The sequence below is a fragment of the Emydura macquarii genome, unplaced genomic scaffold (genome assembly GCF_026122565.2).
Source record: "Emydura macquarii macquarii isolate MOO-44397 ecotype Brisbane River unplaced genomic scaffold, CSIRO-AGI_Emac_v2 contig_1119, whole genome shotgun sequence".
Classification (NCBI taxonomy): domain Eukaryota; kingdom Metazoa; phylum Chordata; order Testudines; family Chelidae; genus Emydura; species Emydura macquarii.
Genome location: NW_027131256.1, coordinates 16,083,384 through 16,097,982, shown reverse-complemented (window position 1 = coordinate 16,097,982; position 14,599 = coordinate 16,083,384). Strand labels below are relative to the sequence as shown.

Here is a 14,599-nt window from a genome sequence, read left to right as displayed (position 1 = left end):
TGCATGTTACCCACCCCTGCAGGATATCTGGCCAAACTGCGGGAGGTTGCCCACATCTCATCATTCTGTACAAGCACCTCCTTGTCTCCCTCCTCTTGTTTATAGCGCTCTCTCCCTCTGTAATTATGAGAGTGGTAGTACCTTTGAAGTTGGATCATCTACAAGCTGAAATTCATACTATATCTGGGATGAGCAGCTGAGGGATGGGGCAGTGGTGAGAATAAGAGAGACCTTTTATCAGCAGTAATGTCAGTTCCTTTGTTCTTGGAAGACAATGCTGTGTGCCAGTGTTGTACATGTATATCCTGAAAGGGGCCTGTCAATTAGACTTCAACATGTTATATATATATATATATACACACAGTAAATGGGTCAGGTGCAGATGAGAAATAGTTTGCTTTTTCATTAAAAAAACCCCCAAAATTGTGATATGATGAAGTTCACGAAGATATTATTCAGATAATTAATAAACATGTAAAACCACACTGGTTGTAGTATAGAACATTGGGGTACCCACTGATAACCTTTTGCCATCTTGAAAATGTATCACTCATTCCTACTCTTCATTTTCCTACCTCTTCGACAGTTTTTGATCCATTTCTGCCCTTTCTTACCCCATCGCTACCAAATTTCCTTAATAGCTTGTATTCCTTGTAGGGGACTTTGTCAAAGGCGTTTTGAAAGGCCACATAAGTTGTCAACCATGTTCTCTCTCTCCCCCCTCCCCCCAATTCTATTGCTATGATTAAAGAATTCTAATAGGTTAGAGTTGTGTTTTTGTTCTTTATCCCTATCCGATCCTGTATTAGGTGTTTTACAGTTCTATTTAATTATCATTTCTACTATATTACCAGGTATGAAATTAAAGTTCATTTGTCAGTAATACCCAGGAGGATCATCCCAACTCATTTTATAAAGATAGAAACAACTTTTGCCATTTTCTCATGCAGTAATTGATTTTACTGAGAAAATGCATATTTTTGTCAGCAACTCACCTACTTCTGTCGTGAATTCTTTCAGAATTCTTTCATGCACATCATCTGGCTCAGATAATACGTGACACATTAAAGAACAACTTTCTTTCAACATCTTTTGACATAGAATTTTAAGACTGGAAGGGGCCTTCAGAGGTCTTCTAGTCCAGTCCCCTGCACTCAAGGCAGGACTAAGCATTAGCTAGACCATCCCTGACAGGTGTTTGTCTAACCTGCTCTCAAGCTCTAACAGTATCTTAATCTGTATCACCCAAAAAGGAGTAGGTAATCTAAGAGTGATACAAAGACATCATTTAGCATCTCTGCAATAACCTTATTTTCCTTTATTGCGCCATTATTTGCTCTAGTAGTCTTGCCAACACCACAGATTCCCTCACAGGTTTTCTTCTTTTGATGTACTGAAATAATTTCTTATTTGTGTTTATATTGCAACCATCCATGATTCTATGGCTTGCACGTTAATTCCATATTCCAATGTACATTAACACTGCATAATAGAGAAAAAGAGACATTTTATACAACAGATGCAACTACATTAACCATGTGAGAATTACATGGAAACAATTCCCATAACATGATAATGAGTGGTTGGTGATCCTCAAGAGGTTGGTTTTGGGTATTCAGTACCCAGAAATGTCTTGGAAGTTAAGCATCCAGATGCTGATCTGAACCTGCCAGAGTAAAAAAAAAAAATTAGGCTTCCTAGTACAATTTCTGATACAATATTTCTGCTTCCAGTCAGACTGGGAAAAACAAACAAACAAACAAAAAAAACGTGAGAACTTCTGTCACGGTATTTCATCATCTCCATTTTTAGTGGGACCCAAGAAGCATCAGGCATCCTTATGACAGCACCAAAACAATGATAAAACCAATGAAAGAAGCTTGAAAAAGCAACAAGCTAGAACTGCACTATTCTTAGGTTTGCAAAATAGTCACACCACAAAGAAGACAAATATTGTATGTCTTTTTTTATATGCACTCCTGGCTTAGTCCCTGATTCACCTGGAACAACAACATCATGTTCTTATCCATATGCCAAAAAGAGAACCCAGAATACTTCAGTATGCTCAGAGCCAGTTGGATCAGTATTAGCTCCCATAAACATTGCGCACATTTTCCCCCCATGCTTGGATACAGTGCTTGCTTCTCACTGGCTTATTTTATATTCACACACACACACACCCGCCTAAGCCACAAAATTTGAGTCTTGATGTAGACTTCTTCAAAGTTCAAGGGTGTTCAGATTGGGGGCTAGCTCCGGCTTAGTTCTAGACAAAGTGATGCTAATTCTTTTGTGAGCTAGAGATTTTATGTACATTTTCATATAAAAAACCTTTCAGAATATCCCATAGCACCTATGGGAAATACCAGCTGTTCGCTCAGGATGCAAGAGCCAGCTGGGATGAGGATTGTGAACAGAAAAAGTATCTTTCACAGAGCTGTAACAATATGAGTTAATGACCTGAAAAAAAGCTCCATGTAAGCCTGAAAGCTTGTCTCACCAACAGAAGTTGATCCAATAAAAGTTATTACCCCATCCACCTTGTCTCTTTAATCCACAGATTCCAAAGGGCTCTCTAACTTGTTTTAACAATTAGGCATAGAGGTGGGATTTTCTCAATCTTTATTAAAATTGCTACAGTGTTCTACAGTAAAAGTGTTCCTATGGTATCTTAGACTATCTTCAATCCTTATTGTGCTTTGTCCATAGAACAGATACCCTATTCTTCATCTTCTTTCTGCTGGTGAAAATGAGAAAGGAGAAAGTGTTCTTTGATCTCAATACAATGGATGACTTAGTCTCACAGGCCCATCTCCATGGACATAGGCATCTCTAGTTCCCTTCTGTCTATTTGTGGTGCCTGTTTTCTAAAAGCTGCATTTTCTTTCACTCTGGCCCTTGGATTCTGTTTCTGTGCCAAGACCTCTGCCGTTCTAACTCCCACAAAATTCCCCTCCCTATCTTTTCTATTTCCTCCTCTTCTTGAGGAAAACAAGTACGGAAAGCAAGTGGAGGAGGGCGGGAAAGGAGCAGAGAGGGGGAGAAACATTCTCATGAATAAGAATACAGTATACACATGGTATCCAACACATATATCTGTCATCTTAGCTTCTGACCTTTTATTCTATTGTCAGAACATAGAGCAATCTTCCATTAAGCTAGAAAAACACTTGTTTTTTTTTTAAAAGGAATGGCTTATTTTGAGAAAAAATGCCAATGATTTAAGTGACTGGTTACAAATTGGTGAACTCAAACACCCAGACTAATTTCAGACTGGGATTTACCCATCCTTAATTTAATCTCTTCACAGCTGTTAGCTAACAGAGTTGCCAAACTGGAACAAAAATATGCCAAGATTTGTGGATTTGTTTTTGTTTTTAAAAAGACACCCACTTTTAAACTGGTAATCTTTTGACCACAAAATAAAAGGTAAAATAAAACATTACACAACAGTTTTATATCATCACAGGGTCTGATATCAGTGGTTTAATGATAAATAATGTAACAGGCAGCTTACAAAACAATCCAAACAATCTTGTGTTTCTTTTTCCAATTCAGTAAATGGAAAAAAGCTAGATGGTGTAGCTATATCTCCAATTTCAGCTCTCTAAAAGGTATACACAGCCAATAGATGGTGCCTCATATGACACAAATGTTGAACATTTCTTGTGGCCTACAGTTACTGCCTCTGTGACAAGATGATTTTCCTCATTTAAAAAAGAAAAAAAAAAACTTTGTATACATTTATGGACAATTAGCAACCCTGCTAACTGGCAGCAGGCCTAAAATGACCAGAGCATGTCAGTGACATTTCTATTTTATGTTATCTAACCACTGAATATCAGCCGTCTGGAAATGTGCTAGATCAACAATCCTGCTTTTGTTTTAGTGGCTCTCCTTCCACCATATGAGATATTCCAAAGTTAAATATTGCCTTCACAAGCCGTTGAAAATAAGGATACAGCTGCAGCAGCACTTTGCTGAAAGCCAAGAACTATGCCTCCTAGAAAGGCTAACCTTTACTGCTTACCTGATTCTGTACTTGTTATTCCATTTATCTGATGAACCGTTTTAAAGGTTAACATTTGCAAAGGTACCGAGCGGATTTGACACATCTTGCACTAATTTTAATGGAAGATAGACATCTAAGACTCCTAGACGGCTTTGCAAACCTCAACTAAATAGTCTGGCAGCAGAGGAAGAGATGAAAATCTCAGATCTCATAGTTTAGCATGTGACTTGTCCATTCCTAGGGTAGAAAAGGGCAGGCTGCAAAAGGAGAGCAGATTCCCCCAGAACTGGTGGATAACACTGAAGTTAGACTCCCCCACCAGTCACAAACAATGCTTCTGATTCCCCACACTGGTTATCAAGAAGCTAAAACAAAATATACACAGCCCCCTTCACTGCATTTCAGTCTCGGGCTCCCAGTCAGCCACTAGGTCCAGTAAAGAGATCGGTTATTTAAAACTCTATTCCCTTTACCAAAATGTTCTCCTGATCCCCAAAGGGTCAGCCATGTTACTAGATCAATATAAGTTTGGATCCTACCCAAAATACCACGCTGCCAGCCAGTCCTTTAGGAACTGAAACTAAAGATTTATTATAAAAGGAAAGAAACAAATAATAAGAGAGATGTTAAATTGGTCAAAGCAATCAGATACATACAAAGTCCATATATATCAGATTCTCAGTAGAACTGTGGAGTTTGCAGGCTTCTACAGTCCCTCTGGTGTATGTCCAGGACTGGATGGATCTCAGTCCTTTGTTTCAGAGCGTCAGTTGCTGGTGAGTTGATCCAGAGGTAGGAAGCAGGAATGAAGAAAACATGGGATGGAGCAGCTGCCTTTTATTCACAAAAACAAGATGGAGTTCTGGGTCACCTGGGCAAGTCCGGATGACTCAGAAAGTGTAGCCCTTGGGTTCTTTTCCTGGGTTCATTGTCCCTTTGAGTTCCCTTAATGGGCCATTAAGCAGGATTACTGCTGCGGCCATCCAGTCTGGGGTGTCACCCAGAAACACACCACAAGTTGAAATACAGATATATCAAACATATCCATAACTTACAATACAAATACGACACATACACATAAACAATATAATCACACTTAGCAAATTCTAATGGTGCCTGACATGGCATATACCATATAAATTATTGTAATTTTGAAATATTGATGTTAATATTATAAGTGGTCCCTCTAATTCAAACAAAGTCACAGCACATATAAACAATGGCTCAAGGGGTAGGTAGTCTGACAAAAAATCTGCTATGCAATTTTTATGTTCAAAACTGTTGTAACAATTGTGCATTATATGACCATTACATGAACAAACAAAGGCAGCCAAGATAATAAAGGAAGTCTCTCTTTACTTCCATCATAAGGAGAAAGAGCTGAGGAGTCAGGGTTAGGTCAGATATGAGAAATATACATCACTTGTTAACAGCCTCAGTGTCAATTGCCTCACTTTAAAATGATAAAAAGACAGCTACAAAATCCAGACCTAGAATTTGTGCAAATGTATCAGTTGGGCATGACAAAAAATATCTCCTTTTGCATTTCCTAAACTGATCTATTGTGCTTTCAGTCAACACAGAGATAAGAAATTCCAGCCCACAAGAAGATAATAGGTAGTCCAGGTTAAATGGATGAGATACATATTTGAGACCAAATCCTTGTATGGTATAAATTGGAGCGCTGTGAAGTCAATGAAGCTTCATTACCCTGCAGCTATAATCAAAGAGAGCATCACTGAACAATAATAGTTTCAATTCATTTCACTGTGACATGGGATTAAACATTTCTTAAATCCCAACGCCATTTGTGTTTCCTTCAGTGGAACAGATATTGTAGTGTGGTCTAGCTGCTGGGGGCAGCAATCCCCATGATCATGCCCTCTATAATCCTTTTATCTCTAGATTCCTTACAGTTAATAGATTGGCAGAAGCAAAAGATAGAGTATTTGCACTAGAAAAAAAGGCATAGATGTATAATATGCTGGTGCTAAACGACAAACCAGTGAAACCAACATTGCTAACTCTTTTTTTATTTTGACCATCAGTTGCATTTTTAATCAATTGTTAATAGCCCCTGGTAGTTTTTTTTTAATTTAAATAATTATGCTGCAATATAGGAAGCCATGTACAATTGCAACGAGACATGCTATTGAATCAACTAACATATCACCCCCTGACGCCACACTGCACTGCCAGTGAGAAAAATGTCCTATTTTAGTTAACAAAGACATATTCATTATTTTACAAGTGCTGAGAGAATTTTTCCCATGACAGCTAACATTCTAAAAATAAAGACTGTAATAACAAAACAGACTAGAATTCCCTAGGCTGACTTTTAGGAGCCATTTTCTCCATTGTGAGCAAAACCCCCTTTTAGGTTTAATACCAGTTTAACATTTCATACCCCAATTTGTTTTGCCAACATCAACAGAGATGTGTCAGAAGGCGTCAATCTATAAGAGTGCACCTCGCTGATGAGCTGTCACAGCTGAGGTCAGTTGAAACATTCAAGCTTTACAGCAAATGACATCGGGACACTGCTCCAGAGGCACCCACGCCCACTTTTATACAAGATTCAGTGCTTACTGATTCTTTGTACACCTTGTGTGATCATGAACACCTGTGCACAGTGAGCACAAAGGAGGTACATGCCACCACCATGGCTGAATGGTAGCATTTTCCGTCAGCTTTGCATAGGTGTAATGAGCAACACAAAATGCAAAGCAGGAGAAACTCAGGGAGAGCTTCCATGCTACAAATGGCAAGCACAGAACTTGCATTACAGGGCAGTGGGGACTATAGTGGTTTTGAGTCTTTGCACGCTCCTACTTCTAGTTTGCTGTGCAACCTCTAGCATAGTTTAAATAACCCTTGGGGAGCCTGACTAAGTTACAGCATCCTCCTCGGGCTGCCTTATCACCCTACGGGGCTGCATGCTGTCACCTGCCTCCAAGACGATCCTCACATCCCCAGACAACCCCTATGCCAGGACTTGCAGCTTTATGGCTGCCTTCACTAATTCTGGTGGTAGAGGAGTTCTCGCTCAGCTAGAGCCAGGGCTTTTAGAGCCACTTTATGCTGCGCTGGGCCTCTTATATGATGTACAAGGCCAGAGTGGGGGGGGGGGGGGTGAGGAGCTCACCTTCGGTGTTTGTCACTCCAGGTAGATAGATAATTAGTGACAGATGCCTTCCAGCAAAGGGCTCGTTTGGGCTAGTTAGTGAAGTTTCATCCCTGTGTACACCGCAAAGAGGCACAAGTGATATATAGAGATATAGCCCACTCCTGTTATAACCCCTTTTTACTTCCCTTTGGGGACAACCCTCCCATTATCCAATGTTGCAATCATGCTAGGGAATTGTGTTAATGCTGGTATAAATAACAAGACTGAAGTATGGTTTCTCAACATGGATATGTTCCCCTCCCCCCCCACTCAAGCTAAAAAGGGGTGTCTGTGTGGGGGGGAAACCTTTTAACATAGTTGATTCCCAGCCATGTTAAACATGGTTATTGTTTTACATCCCAATAACGCTTCAGCTCCTAAGTCACTTTAGAAAATGTTTTAAAATCTTAAAATGCGTAGGGTACATCTACACAGTCTGCTGCAGTGCGCCACAGAGCCTGGCTTGACAGACCTGAGCTCACACTACGGTGCAAAAAAAACCATAGCTGGGTGGATGTTGCGTCTCAGGCTGGAGCTTGTGCTCTGAAGGATATGAGGGGGGAGGGGAAGACTTCAGAGCCTGAGTTTCAACTTAAAAGCACTGTCTACAGAGCTATGTTTAATGCTGGAGCGTGAGCCATGGTCTGCTGACCCAGTCTGGGAAGCTCGCTGCCAAAGGCCACCGCTAGATGTGCAGACATACCCTCAGGGGCTTTTCAACACTTTGCCCATAGTGAAAACAGGGCCAATGGTCATAGCTACATTATAAATTCAGCCAGTGCCAGGGACCTGCTTACAACACTATTATCCTCTTACCCAGTTACAACATGGCTGCCATTTGCAATGTTCATGAACTGTACTAACTAACCCTCAACATTATCCTGCTTGGGGAACATGCATAAAGTCCCTTGTACTCTAAAAATTGGGACTATGCGCTTGTGACTGAATGCACACCTATATTCACACCCTACATGCTATTATAATACTCTCTGTACAACATATGCCTTGTGAGGTACCATTTGAAAAACGAGTAACTCACTGGTCAATAATATTATGGTGCATGTAGCAACATTATATGTAAAGTTATGAATCTCCCCTGTATGAGTTGGTAGCACATGTTCAAACCCTCGTAGTCCCGATTAGGCAGGTGTGGTTAAGCAGTTCTGTCTTAAACAAAGGAATTTGTGGTTACCTCAATTTACATATAAGTAGTAAACAAGGCGTGACACTGGCAGACCAAATGCCAGCTCTTGCCAAAGCTTCATTGCTGGAAACCAGTCAGTTTCACCTGTGCGCTAATATGGTTAAGATGGGTATTGGACTTATAACAATGTATTTAGTGTTTAGACTTTATAAATAACTTGTAAATTGCTGCATGCATTAATCTCATTTACAATATATTTATCACATGCTGTAAGGTAATATTTAAGTTTTTGCTTTGTGGCTGTAAAAAATGTTTGCTCTGAAACTGTGAACCCAGTCAGGAGGGATTGTCTCTTGCTCATCAAAACTACATGGGCTTTTGGGGGACATTACAATACAATGACTTTGTTAACTGCCCCCTCACACTCATGAAGAGGCTATGTGCAGAAGGGCTTCTCCCCTCAACTTGAATTGTGGAAGAAGGAAATAAAAATAATTTATCTTTTGCTGTTTGGACTCTCAGAGAGCTGGAGCTATGAAACAGAAGCAGAGATCCCCGGGGTCTCCTGGGTTAGCCCTAAAAGACATTCAGAGCTGACAGATTACTACAAATCTGTCACCTTTTGAAACCATAGACAGTAACTCATTTGTGTGTGTACCTTTGCCTGCTTTATCCTTACAATAACTCTCTCATTTCTTTTCTTAGTTAATAAATCCTTAGATAGTTTACTATGGGACTGGCTACAAGTATTATCTTTGGTGTGAGATCTGAGGTACAAATTGACCTGGAGTAAGTGACTGGTCTCTTGGGACTGGGTGCAACCTGAATATTTTGTGATCTTGGGTGTATAACAACCATCTATCACTAAGACCAGCTTGCCTAGATGGCAAGATAGACAGGAATGTCCCAGGGGTCTGTCTGTGATTCCATGGTTAAACTCTTATAGTGCTTTAGAAGTTCACACTTGGATGGTGAAATCTAATCTGCTCTGTTTCTTGGCAGTTTGCCTTGAGATTGGCACTCACAGTCGTGAACCATTCCACAAGGTTCCTGAGACAGCAAAAAGGAGACAAGGCAAATCTGCATTTCAGTATTGGGGCACCTCACACACCTCACGCCCAGACTGCCCCATTGCCTTCTTTATTGTTTGAATAAACTCTTCTGTGAGGGATAATCCTCAGATGAATCCACTTTAAAGGTGGACTGGACTATAAACATGCGGGGCAAAAACACCCCAGGTATGTTCTCGCTCTTTAGCCACCTTAACTGACTTTTAACTAAGGTTTTGTTGGTGTGATAACAAACTGGAGTCTCTTCCTCTCCTACTACATTTGAGTGTAGCTACCTTTGGGTATGCACTGCAGACAAGTGTATAATGGTGCACAGCAACACCGCAGGGCAAGCAGGAAAGGAGAATTCATTTCCTGTTCAAGTGGCACAGAGAATGTTAAGAGGCAGAATGTAATTGCCCATTACGAAAACTGAGCCCTTGGATGCTAAAGCAGAGAATGAAATACTAGCCCCTTACAGTTGTGTGTGTACATGCACGGCAGACATTCTTTTGGCACATTGCACAAGACAGACTATGAGCCTGTACCCATTGAATTCAATGGGAATATTTAGATGCAAACAGTTAAGCATATATGTAAGTCTTTATAGAATCCGTGAACTCTATGAATAAAACATGTTTACCTTCCACTGTGATGCAGGCCCCATTTTGTGCTTTCTTATCACCTAGAAAATATTTTAAACACTTTCCCCACCACCGTCTACAAGTCCAGTCCTTCTTACATCCCTCACTGACAGCATTGTCTTCCTCTGCAGCAGCATAGCACTGAAGGCTGACATCACAACTTGTTTTATGAATGTGCTTCTGTTTTCTAGCTTCCCAATGAGCCTGGGCCACTTATGAATAAGGCAGACCATCAAATATTTCTCAGTGGCCCCATCTATTTGAAAACCTCAAGCAAATCCTTCAAGAGGTCACATTTCAACTGGGGTCAAATGAGCTTGGTGACATCATCCTTCCTTTTTTCCTGGTGATCAATTGACCACAGTACAAAACCAGTTTGCCATGTAAGCATGATTGCCTCTCTCATGCCTGTGAGATTCCAGGAGGCCTTGGCTAGAGGGTCACGTAGCTTAAGGGAAGGAGCCAGGAGCAGCTGGTGATAGTAGTGCATCCCAGGGAAGGAGCACAACATTTCTGGCTAAACTTTAAGGCTCCAGAATTTTGGCTGACCACCCATCCCCAACTCTAAGCTAAACTGTAGTCTGCAGTACACTTGCTGGTGCTCAGTAGAGCAAGGTGGTGGCTCTGTACTTCTTCCCAGCTCCTTCAGCGAGAATCCAGGCAATTTGTTCTAAAGCAGAACCGTGTGCTCTGAAAAAGCATCTGGAAACAAGGAGGAGCCACCAGCCTAGGTGCCCCTACTAGTGACTGTTGGAGAGAGAAGATGCCTTCAGAGAATGGAGCCACCAAGACTTCCCAGGCACCATCAGAAGGAGAATGTGCCAGGCAAAAGGAACAAAGCAGTATGTTCACGTGACCAAGAGTACCAAGCTCAGGGAAATTATGTGCAAGGACAGAGGAACAGGAAATAGGAAAACATGTGCAGGAAGAGGAGGAGAAAGGGATGAGGTGACAGGGCAGCACGAGCAGGGGAGAGAGGAACAGAACAGCTGGAAAGGGACGAGGTGAAATGAAAACCACAAAGAGACAATGTGATTAATTTTTTTTCCCTAAAAGGACAGACACCCTTTACAGAGACAGCTGAAACATGTTAACTACTTCCCTAGTTTACTTTCAAGTGCAAGCCAGTGTCACGTTCACTCCAGGAATATGATGTGAACATGAATAGGAGGAGAGGTGGTCCATGCTATCGAGACTGGGAGCTGTCACACAACCCTAAATAACAGAGTGATGTGTCCAGGAGACACTCCCTCTACTAAGATGTGGTCCAAATTCTGAAAAAGAATGAGAGAAGGCCTGTTCTAAATGTTTTCCAAATCCACTGTTGGCACGAATGTAATATGAAACATTCTGTTGCCTCCCTCTTATCTCAAGGATGACATGTTACCTCTTGCAGCATTCACAGCTCCTGCTGTCCCCACCTACATTGTTCTGGCCAGGAAACCCAATCCTAGCTTTTGAAGGAAATTCAAGATGACTGAGGCTATGACCAGACTCTATCCTGTTGTTGCCAACCCCGGAAACTGGATGTAGGCTTCCCCACCTCTTCTTTTTTCACTATTTTTCTGGTGAAGTGTAAAACCAAGCAACTGACTGCTCGTGATCACTAAAGACCCCATGACATTTTTTACAAGACTAACTGTACTAACCCTGCTGTCCTGGCTAAATTCCAACGTAAGCAATTAAGGTCTGGCCGTCTTAAAAAAACAAACCCTGTTGTAGTTCTCGCCGTTCTCATGTACTCGCCTATGTCTTATTGTACAGTGGAGCTGATGAAGAATGTCTGCTGTGTCCCACTCCAGCGCTGACTGGATTTCAGTGGATAGGTGAAGGGGAGTGAGGGCTCAGTCAGAGGAGCAAAGCATCATGGCAGTAGTGTGGGATGTCCAGACAAGGGAAGGTGATGACGGGTGAAGGGAGAGTGTCAAGGAGATGGGGAAAAGGTCATTTGGGTATCGTGTGGTTATGCAGGGGCGAAGAGGAGGGATAGTGGTACGTTCAGACTTGTTCTTTCTCGGAAAATGAAAGAGATGCTGATCTGAGCCTCATGAGGGGGTGAACATTTGGCAACAATGTGAAAGCAGAACATTCACAAAAAGAAAAGCGAGTCTTTGTTTTGAGCTGCTGTCATGGCTCCCCCCCCCAAATTTAGCTTTGCTCTTGCCTGCTGCTGAGGTTTCTCTGATAACCCTCTCTTTAATCACCAGTGCCATATGTGGAAATGGAAATTGTTATCTCCAGCACTGACCTCACCTTCCTGCCTTTATGATGCCACTGAAACGGAAGTGAGTTCTCAAACCTCAGAGTAATTGAATAGGTGTCAGTCACAAAGATTGAAGAACAGAGAGGGGAAATATCTGTGGGCAGATACCAATGCCACTTAACAGTACATTTACTGTAACTGAAATAAGCCACTGCGGGAAAAAGAGAATTAACAGACTGATCTAATGCTTCTGGGCAATAAATCTACTGTCACTCAGAAAGGAGGGGGTAGAGCAGTTTCTTAAGGGAGACTGGGGAAGCACATGGGGTGGGGTGGTCACAGGAGTGCTGTGCTTGGTTATGTTTGTATAAAGTCAGGTATAAGGAAGAAGAGTATCAAGCAAACTTCTCCCAGGTCACTTGTGCTTGCTATTGCTCTTCAGTTCCCAATCAGCAGCACCTCTTGCTGTTTCATTCCTACCCTCCTCTGCCAGTGCAACTTATCATAGTATATATTTTGCTCTGGTCCTGAGCCCCACACGGCTCTGCCAAATGCACTTCAGTCCTAATCCTATCACCCTCTGCTATTCTGAGCTAGAGAAGAGATATTGAGAAAACAGTAATAACAGAAGACAAGAGAAAGAAAAAACACAACACTCAATTAACTGCATGGAATCATAGGGTTAGAAGGGACTGCAAAGATCATCTAGTCTAAGATACTGCCAAGATGCGGGATTTTTTGGGGCTAGACCACCTAAGACAGATGGCTATCCAGCCTCTTTTTGAAAACCTCCAGTGAAGGAGCTTCCACAACCTCCCGAGGCAGTATGTTCCATTGTTCTACTGTTCTTACAGCTAGCAAGTTTTTCATGAGATTTAATCTACATCTGCTATGCTGTAGTTTGAACCCACTGCCTCTTGTCCTGCCCTCTGTGGCAAGAGAGAACAACTTTTCTCCATCTTTTTTATGGCAGCCTTTCAAGTATTTGAACACTGATATAGTGTCCCCCACTTAATCTCCTCTTTTCCAAACTAAACATACCAGGGTCCTCCAGCCTTTGCTCGTATGGCTTGCATTCTATCCCTTTGATCAGCTCTGTCATTCACCTTTGGATTCTTTCCAATTTCTTAACATCCTTTCTATACATTGATGACCAAAACAGGACACTGTACTCCAGTTGAGGCCTAACCAGCACTGAGTAGAGCAGTGCTATCACCTCCCGTGACTTGCATGTTATGCCTCTGTTAATGCAACCTGAAATTGCATTTGCTTTTTTTTGCAACAGCATTGCATTGATGGCTCATGTTGAGGTTGTGATCCAAGCACAGCTCACAGATCCTTTTCAGTATTGCTGCTGTCAAGCCAGTTTTCCCCCCATTCTGTATTTGTGCATTTGGTTTTTCTTCCCTAAGTGTAGCACCATATATTTATCTTTGTTGAATTTCATTTTGTTGTCCATAATCCCATTCTCCAATTTATCAAGTTCCCTCTGAATTTCAGCTCCAAAGTGTTAGCAACCCCCCTCCCCACCCCCCAGTTCATTGTCATCTGCAAATTTTATCAGTATGCCCTCTATTCCTACATCCAGGTCATTACTAAAGATGTTAAATAACATTAGACAAAGAACAGATCCCTGTGGATCCGACTCGAGACCTCCTTCCAATCTGACAAGATTCCATTAACAGTTACGTCTTGTTTGCAGTTGTTTAACTAATTATGTATCCACTTAATGGTAGTTCTGTCAAGCCCATAGTTCTCCAGGCCATTCAAAGATAATGCATTTAGTGACTGCTGTTCAATGTAATAGGATAGTCTATAGGTAGTTTACACTGTAAGTCAACGAGTTTCAGACAGACTAAGACAATGACATTATTCTTTTGGTAAACTTCTTCTAAATCTAGATACAGGCCTTTTGGTCTAATGGCAATTAAGTAAAATTGCATACATAATGTAAAGGTAATACAGAATTACAAGACATGAAAAGGATTTAGCAAGTATAAGTTAAATGTATACCAGTGTAACCAAACTAACAGAATGTAAGTAAATACAATTAGCATCAATTCTTGATTTTTAGCAACACAAGTGAAAGGGCTTGTGTCTGCTAACCTATTTACATTCCTTTGTTACCCACAAACATTTGAAATCATGCCCTGAGCTAACTAGCTGTCAGCATCACAGGGACCTTTTGCAGAAAACATTAACAGCTGTGGGTTGGTTTTTGTTTTTGTTTTGTTTTGTTTTTAAAGGTCAGCAGGTGGGTGGATGTGCTGCAAACTCAGAATTCTCCAGGAGTCCTTCTCTCCATACTCTGTCAGCAAAGGGCTTGGACAAGGAAACAATTTCCCCCAATCATTAATGTTTTCAGATGGAACCTAAGATAA

The 14,599-nt window shown here is 41.3% G+C and overlaps 1 protein-coding gene across 3 annotated transcripts in view; it reads right to left on the bottom strand.

Moving 5' to 3' along the window:
• Positions 1 to 14,599, bottom strand: part of LOC137151793 (OX-2 membrane glycoprotein-like) — a 91,666-nt gene that overhangs the window by 37,160 nt on the left and 39,907 nt on the right. The window contains exon 5 of one of the 3 annotated variants that reach the window (XM_067546239.1): positions 1,333 to 1,666. The exons of the other annotated variants lie outside the window; for them this stretch is intronic. Within the exon in view, the coding sequence (XP_067402340.1) occupies positions 1,641 to 1,666 (26 nt within the window). The 3' untranslated portion in view covers positions 1,333 to 1,640. Of the gene's footprint in view, positions 1 to 1,332; positions 1,667 to 14,599 lie in introns of those variants that run through there. 3 annotated transcript variants of the gene reach the window in all.